The 26,766-nt window shown below is 38.0% G+C and overlaps 1 protein-coding gene across 1 annotated transcript in view; it reads right to left on the minus strand.

Moving 5' to 3' along the window:
* RAMP3 (receptor activity modifying protein 3) overlaps positions 1-26,766 on the minus strand; it is a 58,110-nt gene that overhangs the window by 21,825 nt on the left and 9,519 nt on the right. The window contains exons 2-3 of the mRNA XM_067291197.1: positions 17,221-17,250; positions 14,179-14,311 (exon numbers count right to left, since the gene is read on the minus strand). Coding sequence (XP_067147298.1) covers positions 14,179-14,311; positions 17,221-17,250 — 163 coding nt within the window. The remainder of the gene's footprint in view (positions 1-14,178; positions 14,312-17,220; positions 17,251-26,766) is intronic.

A 26,766-nucleotide genomic window follows, 5' to 3' on the forward strand; every position in this document is an offset into this window, starting at 1 on the left:
AAAGATTGGCCAATTTCCCTCTATCCTATTCATTCAACTCATTTAATGGTCTCAAAGAAGCTCTTCAAAGCAATTTTTTTTTTTTGCAAAAAGCAAGATTTCTCAGTGTCTGAGCCTGCAAAACCCCCAAATTAGCATCAGATGAAAAACTGATAAGGCTTAGTTAGTTTGTAGCATAGCTATTTCTACAACATGCTGCAGAACAAAGTGATAGTCTTGCATTTATAAGCAAAATAGTCTGTAGGTTTTCAGAGGTTCATAAATAGCAGTGTTCTTAATATAGCATTAAAATTCAGAAGTCATATTTAGATGTTCACAAATGTTTTTGCTACCTTTCTGCATCTTGTAAGGTGGCCACAGCAGACTGATTTAGGTATGCATTGCCATAACTTTGCACTAAAGATAAAAAAAAATTGAAATGAGTGTCCAAAGCCATATATGTATTCAGTCTCTCACCTGGAATTATCAAACACGGACTTCATTTTCACAGCAATGACTTCTATAAAAAGACTTTTAACTGAATCCCATGTAATGTAGGAATGATGAGGGTGGGAGATAATGACCAAGGAAGGAAGTGGTGGAAGGGGTTGGCAATCAAAGGGTCGATGTAAAGATCTGGGTTGATGTAAGCAGAAGGGACCTCTTCATCAACAAAATGGGGCTGAAGTGGAATCACCTCAAGCATAGCCCTGATGGGATGCACCCGCAAGTGCTGAGGGACCTCGCCAGTGTCACTGCGAAGCCATTGTCAATTATCTTTGAAAGGTCATGGCAATCAGGAGAGGTTCCCAAGGACTGGATAAAAAACAAATGTCACATCTATCTTCAAGAAGGGCAAAAAGGAGCAACCAGGGAACTGCTAGCAGGTCAGCCTCACACCAATCCCTGGGAAGGTGACTGGGAGCAACAAATCTTGGGTACGGTTTCCAGACACAAGAGGGACAGGAAGGTGACTGCGAGTAGTCAGCATGGATTTACAAAGAGGAAATCATGCTCAACCAACCTGATAGCCTTCTATGATGAGATGACTGGCTTGGTAGATGAGGAAGAGCAGTGAATGTGGATTGAAAGTGAATGTGAGGTGGACTGAAAACTGGCTGAACTACCAGGCTCAGAGAGTTGTGTTCAGCAGCATGAAGTACAGCTGGAGACCACGGACTGTGGTGTCCTCCAGGGGTCAATACTGGAACCAATACTGTTTAACATCTTTATTAATGACCTGGATGACGGGAGCTAGCAGACCCTCAGCAAGTTCGCAGATGGCACAAAACTGGGAGGAGTAGCTGATAAACCAGACAGTTGCACTGCTATTCAGAGGGACCTTGACAGGCTGGAGAAATGGGCAGAGAGGAACTTCATGAAGTTCAACAAACGGATGTGCAAAGTCCTGCTCTGGGGGAGGAATAACCCCTTGCATCAGTACAGGCTGGGGTACAACCAGCTCAAGAGCAGCTTTGCAGAGGAGGACATGGGGTTCCTAGTGGACAACAAGTTGAACATTAGCCAGCAATGTGCCCTTATGGCAAAAAAGGCCAACAGCATCCTGGGCTGTATTAGGAAGAGCATGACCAGCACACTGAGGGAGGGGACCCTTCCCCTCTACTCAGCACTGGTGAGACACATCCGGAGTGCTGGATCCAATTCTGGGCTCCCCAGTATTAGAAAGGCATGGAGTTACTAGAGCAAGTCCAGCAAAGGGCCACAAAGACAATTAAGGGACCAGAAAAACTCTTATATGAGAAAGCTGGGACTGTGAGAGCTGGGACTGTGCAGACTAGAGAAGAGAAGTCTCGGGGCGGGGGAGAATCTTATCAATGTGGTGCCCAGTGGACAAGAGGAAATGGGCACAAACTGGAACACTCAGGAAATTCTACTTGAACACAGAAAACAATTCTTCACTGTCAGGATGGTTGAACATTGGAAACGGTTGTCTGGAGAGCTTGTGGAGTCTCCATCCTTGGAGATATTCAAAACCCAACTGGACATGGTCCTAGGCAACCTGCTCTACCTGACCCTGCTTGAGCAGAGGGGTTGGACAGGATGATCTCTAGAGATCCCTGCCAACTCCAACTATTCTGTGATTCTGTAAATCACTTATTTAAGTCCTAGCCGTCCAAAATTAGAACAAAGCTAAAGAGACACCTATAGAATTCAGTAAACAATTGTGGAGAATAACCAAAAAATATAACCTCTCAGTGCTGCATGTTCACCTTGTGATACTGCCTTGTAATTTGAAAACACGTGGCTTATAAGTATGCCTAGGAGGGACTTGGGTCTCCAGTTCCCGCACAACTGTGGGAGTGAAACAGTCAATATTCCAAAGAAATCATCTGTTTAGGACAAAAAAAAATGGATGCCTATTAATGTTCTTGTAGACATTTTGATGGTTGAAATAATTTGTCCAATATTCATAGTCTACTGCATTATGAAATATCTTCCCCCCACCTGTGTAGTAAGGAGAAAAATTATAATTGTATTGAACATATTTCAGCCTCTGCATCTATTAGGAGGAAAGCAATTATGTGGTAACAAATAGACTATTCTTGCTGTTAGCCTGATAAATAATCCCGGTCTCTGAATTCAAAGTGACCACTTTATTCACATTCATCAGGACATACTCTCATTTGTACAATATAAAACAAATCAAGTATATTTGATATGAAAGTAATGGAGATTCACCTGAAATGTAGCTCCTCTTAAAGATATTCTAATACAGTCTCATTCAGGGAAAAGCTATGTCTTAACATGAACTTCACATTTACTTTGTAGCTAGAATGGCTAATTCCAAACAGCAGGTAAATGTACATAATTTCAGCTTGGCCCCATGTCTGGCAAACTAGTGAGATTTCACAAGCAGTAGTGTTCTTTTATTTTCAATTTTTTAAATAATACATGGCAAACATTATTCTTCTTGCAATAAAAAAAATGGTATTGTCAGTCATCAGCATGATGGCAACACAATTGTTCAAATATGATATTCTTTTCCATTGTTTTACTTGCTAGCACCTAACTGATTTATAAGCTGCTTTTCTTTGCTTTTGAAAAGAAAGGCATGAATCACGGAGGGAAAATAATAGGTTCCTGGGGGTAATTAGTACCAGCTCGTGTTTGCCACTGCTACCAAGCCCTCTAGGAACTTTTAGAAGGATTTTTTAATACAAAATTACTGTAAGTTTTGAAATGTGAAGAGGCAAATAAGAAGGAGGCAAAGAGAAAGGAAGAAAGGATAAAAGATCAGAATTTAAACTTCATTGAGAGTTTCAAAAATGGAGCAGCTAGAACTGTATGGGAAACTCAGAGGAAGGCAGATGTCAGGTAGGCTCACAATGCCAACAGCACTTGGAAGATTCAAAGGGTGGAGGCTGTCTTTCTCCAATTCAGCACTGCTCCCGACAAATGCAAGATTAATGCTCTAGGTTTCACCACACCCAGGAATAATTCTGGCTAGCTGTGTCCCCCTTAGCATGTTGCTAAAAAAAGCATTTGCTTTTGCTGCCAAGGTTTGTGTTCCTATGCTGCTTGCTTCTATCTGTATCCATCATAACATAAAACAACTGGGCAGGACCAGCCAACTAAAGAAAAAGAAAATGCTAGCTAGCATCCTAGCACAACAGTCCCTGTTTTTCTATACCTGAGCATCAAACACTTTACTGTAAATAAATCATGCAGACATGGAGCCACCTAAAGTGCAGGTTTCTGAAACCTTCCTTCACAGAGACACTAAGCTTATGAAGAACATTTTCTTCTACAAAGTCTGGGCTGACAAAACTGGGAGGGCCTATAGCAAGCTAAATAAGAAATTTTGGTGCGCTTCCCCAAAAAATCTCCAGGTGGGGAAAAAAAAGTTACTCTTCAAACACATACAGAAAGTTACTCAAAAACATTATAGAAAATAATCTGGAGACCAGGCAACAACACAGCAAGCTTTTGTTGTGCAAGCATGTTCCTCATTTGCAGTGTTTTACCACGACTTTGTCTAAGGTGAGGCACAACCAATGTACTAGTCTGTCTACCTGAATATAAATCCTAATGCAAATACACACACTTACCCCCACATGGCACAGCTGGGGAACAGTGGGACTCCCTTTAATCAGTACTACTCTGGATCTGAAATCACAGTGTGCCAGCTACTCAAAGGTCCAGCTCCAGGCAGCCCCAGTTGTAGAAGCTCAAGGTACCTCAGGACCCAGTAGCTAGCCTATTAACTGTTGCCTATTAACTGGATCTGCATGTTCAGAAGTGTCTTGCTAACATTAGTTGCAGGCATGTAGGTACCAGGTCTGTGCCAGACCAGGACCAACACTCCACACCAAAAGAAGAGCACAGAGCATTTCAAAAGCTCATCTTTATTAATACCATGCTCCCATTTAACTGAACTTTTTTATTTCCTTCTGTCTTTCATGCCAGAAAATCACATGACAAAAAACTGAATTTAGGCTTCACTGCTAATCTTGAAAAGAATAAGCCAAAGCTATCCATTTTCTAACTGTGAGATATGCATGTCATTACAGGAAAGAATTATCTTATCTACACATCAATCATTGTCTCACCTTAGCTGCAAAACAAACCCAGTGGTTTCTCTGAGATTTTCACGGTACTTTTCTCTTCTATAGATGTTCTGATATTAGCAGCTGGATGCAATCACTGATCAGGATCTAGATCAGACTTCCTGCAGCAGTCAGTGGGGAAGATGAAAAAAGCCTATACAACTGACCAAAAAAATGAGTCAGTTTGGAGGACTCTTATAACACATTCAGCCATCAGAGTTTATTAGTTCAAAGCTTTAAGAACTGGAGACATATAATTTTGTCTTGGCTTGCACTGTGTTTCTTTCACAGTTTGTTTTCCAACTAATCTTAATGTCTTCCTGCTTTCTTTTCTTTAATATTTGACCATGTTCCTCTGCAAACTAGTTACTTTTATAATTAGTTTAGTTTAGTTAGGTGAAATTGTAATACAGGCAAAACTCCCATTGACTTTAAAATTGAGCAACAACTTCAGGATATTTTTCCAGAAGATTAGATCAAATTTGGCTCTAGTCATACACATCTTTTTTGTTAATTTCTTTTTCAAATCTTCGACATCTGTACAGGACATGGGTGGAACTCCTTCATCATTTTCAGTATGACTGAAGTTTCTGTTTATATAATTCATTTTGATGTAAAGGGTTCTGGGAAAGCTACACCGAGGCTGCACAGAAAATAAAATAATTGATCAATGTGGGAACAATACCTCGGATCATGCTCATAACAAAACAGAATTCCATCAGATACACAAACACTTACAATGATGTGACTCAGCTTTGGACATACAGCTAAAGACAGATCTTGCCCTCTTCTCTTCTGGTAAGGACGCAAATTTGAATGTGTAGAAAAATAAAAACTCTAACATCTTCCAGAAATTAGAGAGCAGTGCCACATAGCCATTCTCCCACAGCAACGTGAGGGGATCTCTGAGCCACAAAGATAGGCTTGATGAGATAGAAGGAAATGCAGGGACCGCAGGAAAAACTGTTACAATTAATTCTTTCACCAAAAGAGAGAAACCGGTTCTTCTCGTTACATGCATTACTCTGCCAGAACTCCCTTCCAAAACATAAATTGTCATTTCACTCTCAGCCTTTCAATTCATAGTTATTGCTTAGCTGGCCAATACAGAATGATTGGCTGGGAGTTCCCCTGAGTAACAGGTATGTGACTTTATACACTTGCAAGATGACTGTTGCACTAGCAACGTAGCCTGGAAATAACAGAATGCCTTACACTGAAATAGATGACACATGACTAAATCAGAGGACAAAGATAACAATCAAACCCTACATTTCTCAATTTCAGTCCAATAGCAAATAAATTTTCGTGGGGCTGGTCTCTCCCTTCAGGAACTGGTTATTGGACTCAAACACTGGGAATTGCAATTCAGCGCTATTTTTTGTTATCTTGAATTATTAATAGTTATTGCATTTATCGAATTAGCTGCAGAAAAGCATGCCATAGTTTGTTTTGTTCCCATGAGAAACTGTTTTGGGGATGAACTCCTTAGACAATGAACTCCAAGCTGGCATGCTTGTATGGTAACTCTGAGTCAAGCAGTATCATGCCCTCTTTTTTGATTTCCTGATATATTTGCTTGAGCAATGGTGGTAGGGTCACATTCTTTAGTGGCCTTTGGTGTCCAGTGCCCCAGGCACACAATGTCCATCTTTTGCTTAATGAGGATCCTAAATCAGGATCCTTCTGGCAGTTCAGTAAAATAAGCATCAACTCTAAGAGATGAATCAAAGAAGGGAAAAGTCCTATGGCTAAATATGTTATGGTCATCTTCACTCTTTCAAAAGTTACCCCTTGGATTATTTTTCTGTATTTCTACAGCCTAAGAATTTTAATATGGAAAAATTTAAATAAGCCCAAATCAATGATGAGGAAGTCCACATATTTCTGTACAGAGAAGGTGTTTGGTGGTCTGTCAACAAAAAGAGCAGGCCTCCTCCATAGCTGTAAATGTCAGCATCATTATTAGCCCTATTGCTAAAATACACTTTATTTTTAAATATAATGATGTGATAAAGTCAGGGTAGTTAACTGGGTTGTACTATAACATTGGTTAATTTGTTCAGTTTTTCTGTATAAGTGTTGTCTTTGAATGCAGTTACTGGATGCCCTTGTGAAATAAAGGTAGTATAACTCTTTGCCTTTAAGAAATGCAATGGAGGATTAACCAATAGCTAAGATTAAAGTTAATGTAGCAAGACTTGATATCACCTACTAAGTAAAGGTTTCAAATTAATCAGAGCTCTTTAAATATGTATCCTTTTCGGTAATAAATCTGTACTAAAACTTTTTGCATTGACATGCTATGTAGATTTATATTTCTTACCTATATAGTGTTTATCATCACAGCTAATCAACCAGAAATGCATACATGGAGCCTGTAATAATTTCTTCTGGATTTTTCAAATTAATTCTTTGGGAATTTTGTTTGAGAAGATACTGTCTGCTTCCTTATAATCTGTATTTCATTCATTGATGTTTAAGGACTGAATGTTTATTAAACATTGTCTTAAAACATTCTGTTAAAAATATTATGAAAAATCATGGTAGCCCATGAATTAAAAATAAATGTAACTTGAAAACTAATGATAAACAAGGAATCACCATTCAAGGATGGCCCAGTATCTTAATCAATCATGTGAAAAAACAAAACAGTTTTTGCTAAAAATGTAGATAGTATATAAATGGCTCAGGAGGAAAAGAAGATGTGTCTACAGGTACACAGACTGATTTGAATCACTTAGGAATGTGGACTCATCTAAATGGAACACTGGAGAATGCAAGATGATAGATCTAGAAACACATAATACTGGTACATCACACCAGTCACCCTGAGAAGGTTTTAACATCATGTATAGTTTGTAGAATATATGCTCCCGGTATTACTGGTATTATTATGCAGCTAAGAAAGTTAATGCAATACACATATTTTGGCAGAAGAAAAATTCTGAATACCCAGTAGGATTAGAGAAAAAAATATTAAGTCTGTGTATAATATTATGAAAACTACTGCTGGATGAAACATTCAATTCTACAGTGGAATCCGTTCTTCAAAAGAAAAGCTGCCGAAACTTGCAAAGGGTACAAGAAGTCTGGAATACATACATTATCATGATAGACTTTGAAAGATTGTTCTTAATTTATCCAAAAAAAGAGAACGTGAAGTTACTTAAAAGTGACTTGCACGTATTTATATGGGAATAAAGAATTTCTGGTAACTATAAATTTACTGTGTCAGGGAAAGGCGTAAGAAGGTATAATCACTGGGAACTGAAGTTAGGCAAACACTGATTAGAAATAAGACACACATTTTCCTCTAACAGTGAAAGCAGTTACCATTTGGAACAATATGCCTACAGATGTAATGGATTAGTATTCATTTGATATCTATAAATTAACAGTCAATGTCTTCCCATAACATATTCAGTCACTCTTATGGGGTTTAAAATCGTAATTACTGGGTGGATTCTGTGGCCTGTATTATTCAATAGTGCAGACTAGATGACCACAGCCATCTCTCTGACCTCAAAATTACTGAAATGCTAATCAAAACACTCAGAAATGTTTGGAAAATGGTAACACGGGATACAGAGGAGATATTGTTGCCTGGGAGCAGGCCAAAAGCTTAACAAGCAACTGAGAACTAAAATTAGCACATTGCAGTTCTGCATTTCCATAAAGGTTAGGGCTGGGAGAGACTGAGATTTGTTTGGGGACTGTTTGTTCTAGCAAAATTGTTTCTCGGCTCTAGTTAGAATTCTTTGGAAAATCTTTTCATTAGCTAATGATAGAAAATAATCTACGCAACTACAATAAGCAAAAATTTTTCAGGTACATGCAAAACCGCCCTGGGTACCCCCATCTTCATCTGGTCACTTCCTTAAGGAATTAATAACTGGCCTCTTATCACATAGAGCATGATGAAAAAAATCCAGATGGCTAATAATGGTCGTGGGTATGTGGACAGTAGTAAAAATACAGATTTCACCAATTTAGCAGCTGTTAATAAGTATTAAGAATATAATACCTTAATAATAAAAATATAACACATTAAGAATAAAAAATTTTCTGCAATTTTCAGTCTTCTAGTAAACAAAAAGGCTACCTGCCTTCGTTAACTCCCTGCATAGCCTCCACTCACACTTCAGTCTCTGCTTGTTTAGTTGCTGCATACTATGATAGTTTCCTACCATTTAAACTACCCAGCCACATCTTAGCCTTTAGGATTATTTCTGAATAACCTGAAAGCATCAGCAAAACTATGAACCACTGATCCCCTCCTCTTTTGTCAATGAGTATCTCCAGCTGTATTTTGAAGGTTTTGCATGTCTGTCTCATTTAGGTATTTCTGGTTGTCTTTCATATTCTGGTGTCCAAGCATGAAACACTGAAGCTCATAATGTCTAAATGACTTAACATATTTGAAAATCTCACTTGGACCCCAACATATTTAAGCCTTCAAATACTTTCTGACAATATAACCCAGAGTCTTTGTATCCTAATTTCCTTGCAGAAAAAATGAGAATATTATGTATACACTAATAGGGAAATATTTTCCAGACAGTGCTTCTGTAAAACTTTACGTGAAATTTTAACATTTATATTTGATTGCTGTACATTTCTAGCAAAGCCAAGATCAGTTGTGGAGGCTAAAAATCTTACACTGGTTTCCAGTACTAGTTGCTATTCATGACAGCATCATCTGTTTAAAATCAGTCAAAAGGCTGCTTTTTTAAAGAATAAAAATCAGCCCTGAAGTTTGTTAAGAAAAAAGTTAAGAAACAAGTAACAGAGCTGTCAGAAAATCTTACAGTATAATTAAGTCACTGCAAACTGAAGTCACTCAAAGCTGTCTAATGACAGTTTGGCCAAGCAGTGAAAGAAAGCAGATAATTGCTATTTACAATTCCATAATCAAGGACAGCTCTTTACCAGGAAGAGCTAAAACTCCTCCATAAACAAATGGTTTTACAAAAAGAAAGCTCCATGAACAATTATATTTTTATATAAGATACAGAGCCAAATTTCGCAAGATCTTTGTAAGTGAAGAGTGCTATGCAGAAATTACTGTGTGAAGAAGCTTCCTTCATACAAAGTTACATTAGTTTTATCCCCCTATCTGTTCCAAGCTGACTAATTTTACTGCTGGAGGACAGACTTAAATCAGGGTAGACTACATACTACCAAGCTTAAATATTTGAATTTTAAGTGACCATTGCTAGAAATGCCATTTCTTCATTAATTTATCAGAGTACTCCAAATAAAGAAGCGGTCTCATCACTCAGGGTTCCTCCAGTGAGCTGGAAGATATTAGCCTATAAGGTTATCATATAAGGCATGATGTCTAATCATAATGTCTGTTCTCAACACAGTTAAATTCCTAAAGGTAGACCTAAATGTGCTGTTTTTACAGTGCCATGAAACTTTATGATAAGTTTGTAGTCTGGGCAAGAAATGCCTGATCAATACTTGATTCAGCAAATAAACTCCCAAACAAATTTCTCTCTTTCCTCTCCCTCTTCTAAAACAGAATTTCAAATACAAGTCATAGAAATAAGTTAAAAAAAAACTGTATATGATGTAAAAATTATTTATATTTTTCTTGTTGCACTTGGAAAAGGTTGGCTTTTTTTCTGGTGCTGCACATGGGGAAAAATGAATGTAATTTTTCCAAAAATGTTTCATTTTCATTTCACATTTCTATAAACAAAAAAAAGCACCACATTGGCAGATTTCTTCAGACAAAATAATCTCTACAAATAGGCAGGAATTTTCTGGTACAGGGAATGAAAAGGACATAAAAGGGGAAGAGCAATCAGAAAGGACAAAGGCAAGGTGAATTGTTAACACTAATTGAAAGTCAAAAGAACTCAAGAGACTTCAGTCACCTTTAAACATTGGAAGAATCTTCCAACAGAGTATTTTAACTCTTGAAGCAATTTTAGCACAAGGCTTGCAAAATGCTGCCTCTTTCTTCACCTGCATTAAACAAAGGCAAAATCTAACACTTTGACTCCTGTAGGTGTACCCTTGGCTGTACTGCAAGTAATCCCATTAGTTGAGGATACTTATCAATACGAACAAGATATCAGCAATGAATTCAAATTTATGATTATAATACAATTATGATGGAGATCATATTGGGGAAAATTGCAGTCCTTCCTTCAAAATGAGGAAAATAACTTGTAACTAGATGTGTTACAATGTTAACATTATTGCTCCTAGTATAACCTAGTACTTAATTTAAAATATTTATTAAATAAATTTAGTAGCACTTGCATTCTAAGACTTTTCTTCTGATGGTGTACACACATTTCTTTGTCAGATTTCAGTGCAATTTCTGGCTATGTAAGAGGGGGAAAATATTGGAAAATAGAATAAACACAGCTTATGCATGCAAAATGAGAATTCTGCAATTCATTTTTTGCTTTCTGTAGAACATTGATACATCCCCGTCACTGTAAAGGAATAAATACTTCTATACTTTTTCAGTTCTGCAGGACCACTTTTCTATTAGCTTTAATGAAACTGCCATTTTTTGATCAAGAAATTGTGCAAGTAAAATGGAAATCAAAACAGGTCTTGATTTTCCCATAATATGCATAATTTGTTTTAACAGTATGACTTTAGCTTTAAAAAATAATCATTTGAGCTCAGTAATATCCAAAGGCTTAATGTCAACACTGTGACATATACTGCTCACTTCTCTCACTGGGAAGTTACAATACAATTAGCCAACGTGCTAACTATCAGCTTTGCATTTCAAGGACCTTATTCTCCACTGCTTGTGTGAAAGGTCACTTACTCCACTTCAAAAGAGTTAATCTGGATTACCTATTTTGCTCTTGATTTATTGCTAGTTCACTGTGAAATAATTTCTCCAGTGCTGACTTTGAATTGCAATGATCATCACAGAAAAGTTAGGCTCCAGCACATCTGACTGTTATCCTGTTGTTTAAATATTTCTGTACAGCACAAAATCTGAACTCAGTAATACACCAAAGGCTGTAATACAACTCCACACACACCCTGAAATCTGCATCCTCTTTTCTTGTGGATGTCTGTTCTCCCATCTATTTACAAGCACTGTTTTTCTCTTTTCTCTAAGATTTGCACTCTTACATAAACAACTTTGCTTTCTATATGGTAGGAGAATTTCAACAACTCTGTACTAACAATATTTCCAAGAACATAACATACTCATTTCTTTTTTTTCCCCCTTGTTCTTAAATCTCTTCTCAGATGAGGAAAAAATGTATTGTCAAACATTCAGTTCCACCATTTTCTAGTACAGCCTAAGAGTATAGTAGACAGCTTCAGATTTATGGTAAGAAGTAGTTTGGGCAAGGTGGAAGAAATATCTCAAAATATCCACAAAATACTGGAAAATCAGAATAACACCCCTTGAGACTCGCAGGTCCTTTGGGCCATTCTGCTACCTACCCACAGAGAAGAAAGCAGTAACTAGGGGTCTGCTCTGTTCATAAATTATTTTGAGTACAATAGGCAGAAATGCCAGTTATATTGCTCAGACACATTATAAAACACACCCCACCCAGTACTGATGCCTGAGCTGTCAGGGCAGGATTGGCAAGTTTCTTCAATGAAAGGTAGCCAAAGAGCCCATTTTCAGCCATTCCACAACTTGCAGGAAGAGGATTTCAATGCACTGTACGTGTCCCAAAAGCTCACTCTAACTAGATCTGGCCACAGGATAGAGACAGGAGCAAGAATGTATTGTCATCCTTAGGGCACAAAGGGGAACAAGCTGGATAACACGGACTGATCTCCTCTTGTTTTTCTCCACAATTGGAGAAGTGATGCATGTATGCATCTTTCACACTAGTGCTGTGTGTTTTAAGACTGCCTTTTAAAAGCTGAGCTGTAGTGTCATCCAGTGCATGCAAATAAAAGTGCTAAGAGGGAATAGTATCCGAGTAGTTAATATGCTGTCAGATTACGAAACATTATCAACAGGCAGGACATTTGAATACAGGTGTCAGTAGCAGAGAAACACAGGGAACTGCCGCAACATAGCATGGAGGTCCAACGCTTCATTATCTGTTGTGTCTATTGATGGTCAGCCAGTTAAAATCTACATGATAAACATGAAGTAATAATAAACAGGGGACACGATCGGAGTTCATATGAGACAAACACATATCTGGGGCTAAAGGAAATTATAACAGATGTGGTAAGGGCTAACCTGTGCCTACCCTGCCTCAGGAGCAGCCCCAAAACCAGAGTACTGCATCGGTGCAGTTTCCAGTCTAGGAAGGTGTTCTGTTTCAGATTGGCTCATATTTCACCAGAGCTAATTCACTTGAGCCTAGTTTTCTGAAGTGCTGAACACCTGCAGTTTCCTCTGATTTCAATTGGCGTAGAGGGTACTCAGCACTTCCGAAAACCAAGCATTATGCATGAGCAGACATGCTCTGAAGAAGCAGATGCTCCAAGAAGCCAAAAAAGCTGCAAATTACATGAGCTCACATTACTATGAGTTTCCTCCAGACCAGAGTTTGAAGTGTGCAGCTTTAGAAAAAGATGCTTAAATATTTCCAGCAACTACAAAACAAGAATAGAGATAAAATAATAATGCCTCCCTCATTACTGTCAGGCTAGAAGTTTTTTAGTCATTCGAACAGAACAGGTGGTGCTTACTCTCCCCGCACTATCTGGCAGGCATAGAAACTAACTGCAACAGTATCAATATGACAGATCATTTTACATTTGGACAGGATAACTTCAAACAAGAGGTAGATTTCTGAAACTATGCCTCAGGAAATATTGTCATCTTACTGAAAAAGAAATCAGAGAAGGAAATTGCATTGCTACCAACAAAGAAAACAAAATAGTGTGATTCTAGAATCACATTGCTTTAGTGCTTTCACAGAAAAAATGGATTTAAGTAACAGTTGCATATAATATACTGAAATACAAATGAAATATAAACACAATACCAAATAGTATTCATTAGCCTACTGGTTAATCTCCACTAACATGATTTATTTTTTGCACTCTTAGAGTCAAGAATTGGGTCTCTCTCTGTGAGCATGTGGTCATATTGCAGGGACTTAAGAGCTACATACAATTTAGCCCTCTGCAATAGAAACCAAATACACGAGGATTTCAATTTATCTGGAACACAAACATTTTACATGTTTTAGAGATAGTGGTAAACCATGGCTTTCATTAGGTACTGCTAAAATAGCCATCCAGCACTGAATATAAATTGTTGTGAGAGGCGGTCTGAGAGAAGACACAAAGGAAAGGATTGTTAATGGAATTATTCACTTATGAAGCATTACCCTGACTTTCACTCCTGTAGTAAGTAAAAGGAGAAGTGAAGGCAACTGAAAGACTAAGGCAAAAACTCCATTCATTGACTTCAAAATATGGCAAACATTTTACACTGAGTGGGGCAAAGCCTCTTTCTCAACAGAATTGCTAAAATTTATCAAACCTGCTCTGTGAGGATAAAATAAAGACATGTCTAAACTCTTCTGCTTTAGAGAACTCGCACATCCCTACTAGGTGTTATGGTGTCCTTGGCATTTGAGGGGATCAATTTTAATAAAGGACAGTCACTATAAGAAGATGAAAATGTATCAAAACCAAAACTAACTCTTACATGATAAATTCTGTCAGGTTGCACCATTTTTTAGAGTCTAATTTCTTCATCATCTCTTCAAAGGATTTTCCACAGGCAGGCAACTTTTCTAACATGAGGGATTCATTGCAGAGATTAGTCTGTTGACGTGCACCTAGGTAAAGTCAGAAAGCACCTTAAATCCCAAGTATTGAAATAGAAGAAGCATGAATACATCTTTCACAAACTCATTCACGTAATTCTGCCTGCCACTTAAATTGCTGTAAACCTAACATTCAAATTTCTACACAACTTGATAGGTAAAATGTAGTTTTATGAAAAAACAAACAAACTTAGTATAAAGTACTGTACCTTACCATATCACCTTTTAGACCTTGCATAGAGAAACCTACCTAGTCACTTTTCTGATCTTACTGAATTTCTAATCTTACTAACTTCTTACTGAACACTTGCACCGTTAATTAAAAGCTAACTGGAATTAGCTGGTCATATACTTCCCAGGCCTGCAATGTAGAAAGCACTGCTCAAGCTTATACAGACATGTCCCATTGAACTAACTGTAAGACTATAAATATACTTTTATGTCAGAAAGATTTGTACACCTTATTAACTAAAGGCTTGAAAACCCATGGTCACAATTAAGACTTTTGCTCAGTATATCTATTAATGGAATTATTTGCTATTTTCTGATGCTAATATTACAAACATCCATCTACTGGGAAGGAAGGAATTAACCTTGTTGTGAGCAAGTCTGTACCTTTTACAATATGTAATGGCAACTAGATGACAATATTTAGAGTCATAGTCAAAAGTACTTATCCAGTCTGCACCTGAATTGGAATATAAAGACAATATTTTGATATTTCTTAAAAAATTAAAATTCTGAAAAATTTTTATTCAGAGCAACTGAGGCATTTGGTTTTGCTGAAACATTCTGTTTTGATTAGGTAATTTGATTTGGAATATGTCTTCCTTTACCTTTATCATTTCAATTATTTTGATTCCACTTTTATATACAAAATGCATACATTTTGGAGAATACCAAAAATTACTTATGGACGTATTTGTCAACATATTTAATATAATGCCTAAATTAAATTAGTAAACTAGTTAGAATAAAACATTGGCATTTCTTCTCTTTAAACCTACGGAAATCTGAGAAAAAAATCCATCCCAACAAAACTACAGTCCTAACAAATCTGTGTGCCAGACAGCTCCTCTTGAGAATTCTGGAGGAATAGTTAGTTTTAAGAGAAAAGCCAGGAAGAACAGATCATTTTGTACGTTTTTTTAATCGAGAAAAAAAGTCTATGTAGAAACAAGTCTTGCACCAATTTTTGAACCAACATTTTTATCCGTCTACATTGCAGAGAGGAGATATTTCTGGTGGCCTTGTTCCTACCTCAGCTTCTTTGTCTACTGCTCCAGAGAACCTGATATGCTTTCTTCCCAGGCAGGGAGGAGCTGCTTTATGGTTGCCCTTTTCAAAACTCTTCCTCCAGCATCTAAAAGTTACTTCATTCACAGTTGCTATATAAACAACAAATGGTAATAATCTACGGCTGTCACTCAGGAAATTTTACTGCTTTTTACAACTTTTCCCCCCTTTCTATGTTCTAATTTTATGTTGTGTTAGCAAAAAATATTGTTTAGTGAAGTAAGGTCAAAAGCATGCAAGTCTTCATTTGATGAGAATCCAGATAGAGTTCTCGCTCTCAACAGAGCACAGATCCTTACTATTTAGTCCAATAAAACAGAGGCAAGATGATTGGTTTCAGACTTCTTAACATGATACAGTTGTTGATTACAAACTGGAATATCTCCATTCAAAATGAGATGTGTGATTGTAAAACAGCACCAGGTGCACATTACAGTGCTTAATCCATGAAGAAGACTCTTCAGAGCTCTTCTTTCAGAGCCCAAGAAGTGCCTAGCCAATTTAATTCATACTACAGCTGCTGATCCTTTTAGCTGGAGAAGTCACCGACTTAGTAATGCCATGTGCCAGCTAAGAGGCAGCCATAACATCTGATCAACAAAATACTTTGCTTCCATATACTTTCAAACAACAGCAGGACTATAATTGGACAGTCTATTTTACATCTAAGACCCTAAGTCTGCTATTTCATACTTGCCACAAACCTCTTCAGGTCTACGGCTGACTAATTGGGACCATCTGAATAAACCCATTACTTCTGACCTACCTACTTCATCACATCTCATTGTCAGAGATCTTATGGCTGACGCTAAGACTTCATCAACATTACAAAAAATTCAGAACTGCAGTTTATCACCAGTAATAGAAATGGTAAAAGTTACAAAATAGAGAAAGTGTAATTTTGTCCTTTGGAAGTTAACATGATAGTTAAGAACCTTGTCTATTAAAGTGTTCCCAGCAATTCACCTAGCAGTTTTAATTTATACCTTTCAATGGTAGATGTGCAGATGAACATTAAAACTGGGTAGAAATCACAACCAGATATGACAGATGTATGCCTGGCAACTTGAATTCTGCAGGGATGCTTTTACAAAATTTAGGCAATGCTGGTTGCCCTGGCTGAGTATTCTAAATAGCAAGCTATCATTTGATTTATAATCCTATAAATTCAATAGAATACAAGCTTGTTCTCATTGTAATGTGCATCGACTATTGACTCCAGCTCCTTCTCAGTGGAGTGTTTAAATGGATTTTCCATGGCCTTGGTATTTTTGGTTGCATTTCTTCAGAATTTTAATGTTTTGGAAGGTTCTGAAAGACTCATAGTATGAATAGTATGAAAAAGATCTGCCTCCTGGAACAATGTGATGACATAAGAGTTTCTGTCTAAAACCCTGGCCAAAGGGTTTCAAATTTATGAATAATTCTGCAACTTTACCATTTCTACTGAGACTGATCTTTACAAAAACTGAGCCACTCTCTGTTCATATAACCAATGGACAAGACCAGTTGTAAAAAATGCATGAAGGCTGACTAATTGAAATGAGATAGAATGGAAGTGCTTTTTAAATAGCTATCATGAACAAAAGAGAAATGTATGTTTGAATTTTAGAAGTAAAGCTTACCTGTTAATCCAAGCGTCATTAGACCATTAACTAGGGGGAAAAAAAAGATAGAGAATAGTTAGACATCTTCACTTTATTCCATAATGGTTAGAGTTAGTGCAGATACAAGCAAACCTGAGCATACTTCATGTTTCAACAAAACACCTCATTTGAATATTAGTTTCATTTTTATTAGAATGTGTTTGAATGAAAAAATGAACATTTAGAGAACATTTCTTTTGGTAATTGCTTTCTATCTATCTTTTAAACAGCTGAGTCACGTAGACTTTTATGGGTCTGTCAACACCACTTTTCTTCTGTAGTTTCCAAAGTTAAGGATTAGGGACAAGGGAATTTTTATTTTAGTTTCTTGAGGGGACTGACATAAAAAAGTTGGAGAAGCAAACACATCCACATGAAATGTAGGTCAATTACACATTCTAAAGTGCAAAAAAAAAATCCTTTTGTTATTGAAATTAAGCAAGCACAAAATCAAAAATAAATAACGTGTGCCCTATTCATTTGGAAATATAATGCTGCATTTTATGGTCTCCATCTTTTCCAGAGTGAATTTATATATTTTGAAAAACATAAGCTCAAAGTCTGTAAGTGTCTGATGTGGAAGTTATGTTAACACACATATGTCAGATGAGTCTCCTAATCGAAACATGGAATATTCCAACAGAAGGAGTCTTCTAATCAGCAATTTGCAGTACCTCCAGATGGATGAAATTAGCAGAAGCCCACTGTGTGACTGTAGCTGCAGCCACACTTAGCATTTTGCAAACATAGCTAGGAAGGATGTGACTTCAATTATTTTTGGCTTCCTACTGAAAAAAAAAAATTGCTGGCAAGTTTTTGCAGTGCTAACCTTGTATCAGAAATGAAATGTAATTTCACAGAGATGGGTACTTCCTGCTCCTTGTTTATACCCTGCGTGTCACTCCAATAAAATGAGCCAAGATATATGGAACAAAATATCAGTCCCAATTACACTGATCTAAATTCTGCCTTCACTGAAATATGCCAAATTCCTGATTGAGCTAAATGCAAAGTGTTGTGTACATATATCTGAGAAGAATTTAGATCCCTCTAGGAATATATTTTTCTTCCAGTCAAGCACTAATCTCTGTGTTAATTGCTAATGAGCCAGAATGTACTGAAATTATGAAGAGCAGGAATCCGTGTATCAGAATACTTTATTGCATCCAAACATAAAGAGCTGGAATTCCATTATACACTCTGATGGTTGTATCTCTTTTGTAAAAAACCCCACCTTTTTTCAAAGCTATTAACTACTATACTAGCAAATACACTTGAGTCCCTGGATAGGTTTTTCTTTAATCTGCACTTGAAAATGTGCTTCATCAGTTCCATAAAACTGAAGAAGGGATTAAAAGTCTATGAAGAAGCTAAAACCACCTATTCTGAGGAAAGTTTAGATGACAACCACAGATGCTTCCTTGATGACTGCAGATTGCACCTGGAATTCTTATTCTATGAATTCCTGTCACTGATCTCTAAATACTTTGTAGATATTTCTGTGTTAATCCTCACAAGACCACTGTGAGGTAAATAAAAACATGATTTACAATGAGAGAGAACCAATAAGAGAAAACAGTGTACCCACATTTTACAGATAGAGAGAGTAAGTGACTTCTCCAGTGTCACATGAGGAAGCTATCATCAGCCAAGTACAGAATAAAGGGCTCTTGGTTCTCAGATTTGTGTTCTTATCACATATCCCTCTGGTCACAGGAAAACATGTTTTTAGCATTTTCTGATCTGATCAAAACAGAGTAACATAGGATGTTTCATACCTATCCACAACCAAAAGAATCCAAATATATTCAGATAAGGGTAAAATAACAGTACAGACCACCACATGCTATCATACTCACCCCTCACTATTTTCAGTGGTCTCAGATATTCAACTCACAACAAAGATTTAACAAAGAAACTACAACTTTTTGGTCATGACAGTTTACACAGAAGGTAGGACCTTTCAGTCAGCCCTTTTAAGAAGGGGCAAGTCCAGTGTATTTCCAGTGTATTGAAATGTTTATGCCATCACATTGCATTAGAAGAAACATATCAATGGGAAGCAAAGAGCAGTCACAGCCATTGGAAGATGTTGCCATGACTCTGTAATAAGCAATTTCCTAGCTACATTTCCATGCCTCCCTACCTGAACCAATATTTGAGGGCAAAAGAAGAGATTCAGTTTAACTGTACCAGTTGCCTGCAGGCTTAGTCATATTAATACCAGATCACAGCAACTGCCTTCAACTTTTATTTATTTCACATACTGTAGTAGAAGGAATGACTGCCCCTAGCATTAGTGGAATCAGGTACTAAAGGACCAACCAATTTAAAATTGGAGCAACTAGTACAATGACAGTGAAGGCAAGATGGGAAAAATAGGTTTGAAAAGGTATTGTAAAGAAAAGTAAAAGATAAGCAAGAGAGGAAAAAATAATAGAAAATAAGAAAACCAAGAAACAAAGCAAGCTTTTATTACCAACCTACTCCAAAATCTTGTGCATTAAAAAAGGAAAACCTAATCCTAGATATTCACTGCAGCCTTTTATTGCCTAGTCTGTACTCTCCTTTTGTGATCAGAAGTCCTCCTGACATTAAAAAGAAAATTCAGAATGGACGCACAGCAATATGTAAATTTACCATTGAGGTACATGAGAAGGAAACTTTATCCTATAATTACTTAAGTATAGAAACTTCTGCTTTTGGGGAGATGGATAAATATTTCTCAATATTTACTTTTATGATATACTGTTATTATGTACTCTTGTTTCTTTTCCACCAGAGGCTTAAGAGTTGTACTGAAAGTCTTTGTATCTCACCTACTTAATAAATCTAAACAGTATTTGATTGATCTGTGTTATTTTCGCTACATGTTCCTCAAAACACTTTGTAATAACAATTTTGAAACCTTGTATAAGTACATAAGAGGGAAGTATCAGAATATTATTTTCCCTTATCTGACCATTTCTTCAGTATGCTGCAATTAATGACAAGATTGTAAGATTTCTGCAAGGCTGCAATACTTCCTCAGAATAGATAGAAAGTACTTCTTGTTTTACCTGACCTATGTATGCAGTTTTTCACCAGCAATTACAGCAGTGTAATCCTATGTATACTGTGCCTTGTATACACTCAGCTTTGAAATTTGTGTTGTCTGATCCAAAAACATATTTCTTCTCAATAATATTTCTCACAGCAAACAAAAAAATTTAATGATCTCAAGTTAAACCTCAAGTCCATACTGTTACACCTCCTTTTAGAAACAGTCCTGCCAATTGCCATCATCTACTGTTTAACAATATGTCTGGACATCAGATCAGTACTGAGAGTTGTGCAAACTAAACATCTGCCTCTTTCTGCAGAATCATAAGTCTGTATAAAAAATGAACTGATACAGTTCATGAAAGCAATTAAGATCACAGTCTGAAATGCAGCTGTTGCTCTGCAGTCATACTACAATTTGTTGGAGATGCAGTAGAGAGATTAAAATTGTATTAATATCATTTGGTTGGACTGATCAAATGTGACTACCCACATTTCTTTTGTAAGTCTTAAATACTAAACAAACTGATCTTACAGGACAGTACCAGTATTTCTCCAGGTATTTAAATGCTGCATAGATAAATCTACCAGTTGCATAGATGGTGTTAAAGATGGTGTTAAATTCACCAGTCTTTTATTTAAACCTAGCTTTATCATTACACAGCACTCACACTCCAGAGCTGTGCGAAGTGTTTTCTGGCAGAAATCAATAGACACTTCAGGATATCTAATGCATAAGAAACTGCTATGGAAAGACAGACCTTCACCTATGTTCTGACACAATGTCAAAAGGCAATCTGGAGCATGGTAAAAATATTGGTTACAATTGGGGTAGGATTTCTTTATGTTTATTATCTGCGTTACTGTTGCATCTCTGAGCTCAAGAGCCTCACTGCACTAGGCCTGTACAGACACAGAAAGAAAAGATGAGCTTACACTAACATCCCATGTGTGCCTTCCAAGGATTTCTCTAAAAGCTCTGTAAAGGGGACATGCCAAATGTGTCTGGCCAAGACACCTCAGGCTACAAAGTGGCTGAGCAGTCCTGAAACACGATGGGAAAGCCCAAGCACCTGAGCCCCCTACAGCACTGCCTGACCAACAGAAGGAGCCTGCTCACACCTGGAGTAACCCTGGATTCACTTTGACATTACCTCACCCCTCACTTCAGCACAACTTTTCACTGTAGCTCACTGGGCATCTCAGGGAAAAAGAAAGGAATTTCCCATGATAGCCTTTAAATACAAGGAGTATAAGGTAAACAGTTTCTTCATATTTATTTCATCAAATACACTTTTTTATTGTGCATAACCTCTATACGTACCCTCAGTCAAATACTGAAAGTAAGCCTTTCTTTAAAGGCAGGTGCAAGTACATCTCCCTATTCCAATTTTGCATCATTTTAGTGCGCAAAGCTTTGTAACATCAACTCAAGCACAGAGCTGGCAGGAGGGGAAGAAGGGTACTAAGTTAGTATATGGCCATGGAGCTCAGAGGGCAGAAACTGTTCTGAACAGCAAAAGAAACATCTGGAAGAATATATCATTTCTGTAACTGCAGCTACAAGCCAAGGTTTGCTATGTTGGGGAAAAAAGGCACTGATCCTCAGTTAGTGTAAAATAGCATTCATTGAGTTTTGATCATTTCAATCAGATGAAGATCTAACCCTAACATAAGTCAACTTATCAACCCACTGAAAGATACAATTACAAACTTATTGAGATAGATTTAGCTTAACACTCTCAGTGCCACTGCCTACAATCCAGAGAGAAGAGTCTAATGCTGCTAGCTTCATACAGGGATGTGGAATCTTGAAGTTTTCTATTTCCCAACAACCTTACCATACACCTTGCTCAAGTACCTTAGGAAGCTGGCTGGTCCTCCCCCTGCTGCACACTGTGTTTAAGGATGTATGCTTTTGCCCTTACCATCTTTTTAGGCCTACTTCATACCACTGCAAACTGTAGCTCTTGGTTATTTTTTAAATTGCTTCTCTGAGCCCAGTTCTTATTTCAACTAATCACCAGGATGCTAAACCCTCAACAGAGATAACAAATGATAATTGAGCATAAAATTGCTAAGTAGACAGACAAAGCATCAATTTCTGGTAAGGAAAAAAACTGTAACACACTCAGGAAAGCAAAAATTGATGATGATTGTCCATTCCAATGTGAACTCTCAGGGACAAAGCACAGAGAGAGCTCACTGAACTGGGATGCTTATGGGGCTGCTCACAGACAGCACAATGTTAACGGAGCATTTGTCAGGGAGCAATGCAAGTGGGGCTGCTCCGCAAGGGGGGCCAAGCCAGGAGCCGCAGTGACCCCAGCGCAGGCTCTGCCCTTGCCAATGGGGTGCCAATCCTCAGGGTCTGAGCCAGCTGGGCAGAGTCAGCTGGGCTGGAGACAAGGCTACCGAACACATAGATCCAGAGTGAACCCATGAATAAGCCAGGACAGCAAGAGGCAGGGCCAGGCCCAGGCCTACATACTGGGTGCCCCAGCCTGAGCTGAAATGGAGCCTCTGGGCCCACGGGCAAAGGGGATGGGTGGGGATCCTAGGTGAGGCTGCTCAGAGCCATTTCGTGCTGTTAGTGCACTTGGCACTGGCCCTGCTCCAGGCCAGCTCTGGTCCCAGTCCCCGTTGCTGGCCCTGCAGCACCTGGCTCCCCTGCATGGGTGCCCTGCTCTGCTCTCCCTCCTCCCTGACATACACACAGTGGATGTTTCTCTCCCTGTGAGACAACTGCAAGTGAATACATACAGTTGTTTCACCATCACCTTTGATCAGTCCAGTTGGATACCTCTACCTGCTACATAGTGAGATAAAGGTGTCTATTTATAGGGAAAATGAAATAGAGCTTCTCAAGTGTCCCATCCTCAAAGAGAAAACAGACATGAATGTCCTAATTCTTTCAAGTCTAGAGGCTGTTGTAAAAGTACAGAACGGAAAAATAATGTTATTGGTACAAAAACTGAACTCCCACCTGCCGATCTTTAAATAACCCTTGCACAATATACATGGCTCAGAAGGTCGTCTTTTGTTCTGTTACTAATTCTCCCTTCTACGTTTGCCTTTACAGTAGGAGCAGACTGGTTGTGGGGGAAGGCAGTAACAACTGTGGTGTGGTGTGAAAGCAGCAGAGGAAATAAGGCAACCAAAGTTCACAGAACCAGGCCGTGAGAGGAACCTGGCACAAAGGAAGGATGCAGGAAATAAACAGAAGCTTGCAATAAATATTATGCTTGAAATAAATGTTACATTTGCATTCAAAACTGGCCCAGAAAAAATATGCCTACATCAGAATGTTGACGGGCAGAAGCAAGGTGAACTTGGTGGAGAGTGGATTGAGATCTCTTAATGCATCAGTGAAGTATAATATCAGCTCAGCTCTACAGGACTCCTGCTCCATGTCAGTACTACACTGCAGGGCAATCTGGGTTTGGGAAAGACCAATGGGCTAGTCAGGGGGACATCGGCATGCAGTGCGGCACACATGAAATGATTTTTACTGGGGTGAACTCTAAGGGAAAGTTCAGGAATTTTCTCAGTGCTGACGAGCTGGAGATCTGGTAAGGGAGTTTTTTTTTATTATTATTATTAATCAGAGTTAACAGTTACAGAGTCTCTGTAACGAACATAGTCAGAAGAGATATAGATAACTGATAGAGCTGGTTTGGGCTAGGGTACAACCTGAAATTGAAAGAGGATTCCCTACATCCAAGAAGTTTTCTAGAGTAACATGGAAGGCCACTTTGCATTATCCTCTGCTTTGATGCTGAATCCTTTTTAATACTTTCTCTTTTTTTTCCTGTATCCAATATATGGAAGACAGATATATTAGCCAAGGAAATTTAATACTTAAAACTAAAACTGGAGTTCAGTGCTGTACTGTATCATCATTTTAAGTATTATGCTATTGCTTCTGAACTGGTAAGGTAATTTAAGACAGTTAACAACTTTGGATATTACAGTCCTCTTCCTGCAGAGCAAGAAAAGCATGAAAAGGAAGCAATTTAAGCTTTTTTTTATTTCATCAGTGCAAATCAACAGGGAACATTACTGAGGGCATCAACTGTTCAGTCTCATGTTGGTTCAGAATTCCTCAACTTTCCAGAGACTGCAAAGAAGTTGCCAATTATTCTGAAGTCATATTTCCACTGCGAATTTTTCAGAGCAGGAATACAAATGATTGTCCTTCACATTCATTTGTAAAGTACTTAAATCACTGTTGGTGGCATATAAATAGTATTTGATAATTTCTGAACACCCTATGTCTACTTTCAGAATTGCTGGTTGAGTTTTCCACTACTTTGCTTGAAAACAGTATGTTTTATTTTATCATACTGATTCAACCACAGACTTAGGCAGTTATTCAGCAATTGACTGAACCTTTAGATCAGTATTATAATGGAAGTCATGTGGCTCAACCTGAAATATCAAACAGTATTTTCTTCACATCTTTTCTGTCCTGTTATATTTTTGATGAAGCAGTGTATAACTGAAATATAAAATAACATTTCTTATAACCACTGATTTTCAGACAGTGGATAAACTAAATGCTCTAACAACAGGATCCACTGCTTGAAATAAACTCTCTTCATGCTCTTGAAGAGTGGCATAGACAAATGTGTTCCTTGCTGGAAAAGCCAGCTCAAGATCCTTTCAGAGAGAAAAACTGAAGAAGAATAAGAAGAATACATTTGTTTCAAGAGTAGAAGAAAAGTCACAGCATTAGAAACTTAAAGAAGACTCTCAACAACAATACAGAGACCATGATCTGATTTAAGGTGGCCAGAAGAGAGTTCCAGAGAATTAAGCTACTCAGGAGGTGCTACAGCATACAGCTAGTAGAGATGAGCAGGGCAGCTATCCAGACAAACCCAAATCACCTCTGGCTGAATTCACTTCTGTGCACGTTCCCTGGAACATGAGAAAAGATCCTTATTCAGGATGTAAGTAGCACGCGCAGGCCTTGCACAAAACCTCATGCTCCTGGTTTTCATCTAAACTCCACCTGTGTAACCTGGTCTTCTGGGTCATGGTATGCTGTGGTTGTCACACAGATGTGTATCTCTTTACTATCCAGATCATAGCTCTTAATAATTTATGATTACAGATAAACATGTTTCTAATAAGAGGAGGTAAAAATCTTATCTCCCACCCTAAAACATCCACACTTCTTCAGGTTCATTATAGCCTTGTGAAGTACTGTTACAGCAGTCTTCATTTTACATCAACTATGGAAATAATGACAGAAGTGATAAGAGATTTGTCTAAGACCACAGGCAGGAATCAGCATCACGCTAAGTACAGTGTGACCCAAACAGCAGTCCTGTGCCAGGACCTCTGCCTCACAATTACCTCCTTCTCTCAGAAACAGCTGCCAGAGCAGCTGAAGTGCCTGATAATCTTTCTCTGCCTAAAAGATCATTGTGAAATGTGTCTGCTGTGTAACATTATGGGAAAGGTGCATCAACAAATGAGGCAACAGCATAGTTTAGATCTACTTCCTACAAAAGGCCAGCAAGCTTGCAATTACTGTGGAAAGCCCTCTCCCCCGCTCCAGTCCACCTGCGAACTCGTGACTCAAGCAATGGAAGTTGTTCAAGCAAATCCAGGACAGCAGAGCACCCTCAGTCTAACACTCTACTGCATACCACCTGATTACCTAGAGGCACTTATTTGATCTAATGAGTGCTCATTATTGCAACCCAGCTGCCTGTCATTGGCCAAAGAAGCAGGAAAAGACACAAGAAAATGTAATATGGTATTTGGTTTACCTATAATAAGGAAACAAAAGGTCAGCACAATATTGGCTCTACTCAAAACCTATCCACCTGTGAATGAGATGTAAAACACCAGCCCCTTGAGACAAATAAGGACTTTAATCTGCTCCTCTGGAGAAGCCTTGGAGAGGTCAAATGACTTTTTTTATTTTTTTTTAATAACCTTGGGAAGGGGAAATGACCCATGAAGGTTTCACAGACAAGGGTCACAGCACACTCCCTCCTGAGGAAGTGTTTAAAACCGTGTGATACTTGAAGACATTAAAAGTTTCTTCTTCCCTTGACCAGCAGAAACTTTAAATCAAGATAATGCCATCACAGAAGGCCTGTGAAAATGTTTTTCCCTTTTCTGCCTAGACAACAAAAATCCCCACCCTGAACATCCACTCTCTCTTGATGCTACCTGTACTTCTCTCTCAGGCTCCTACTGCTGTTACTAACCAGTGTCAAATCATTACATCAACATGATTTTAATGGAGTCATGTTTTCAGTGATGTAGTCTATGCCTACTATGAAAGAATATGTTGGCCTGTGTGTTTGTAGGTAGGGTTGGGTTTTTTTCTTAAGTAGCCCAAGCCTTCTATCTGTGCTTCAAAATTCTGGATACTCAACAACTGTACCATCATAAAATATTTTAAATGACATACTGGTACAAAGAACTCACAAGAGCAATAAAATACTAACAAAATCTCAG

The sequence above is a fragment of the Apteryx mantelli genome, chromosome 2 (assembly GCF_036417845.1).
Source record: "Apteryx mantelli isolate bAptMan1 chromosome 2, bAptMan1.hap1, whole genome shotgun sequence".
Taxonomy (NCBI): domain Eukaryota; kingdom Metazoa; phylum Chordata; class Aves; order Apterygiformes; family Apterygidae; genus Apteryx; species Apteryx mantelli.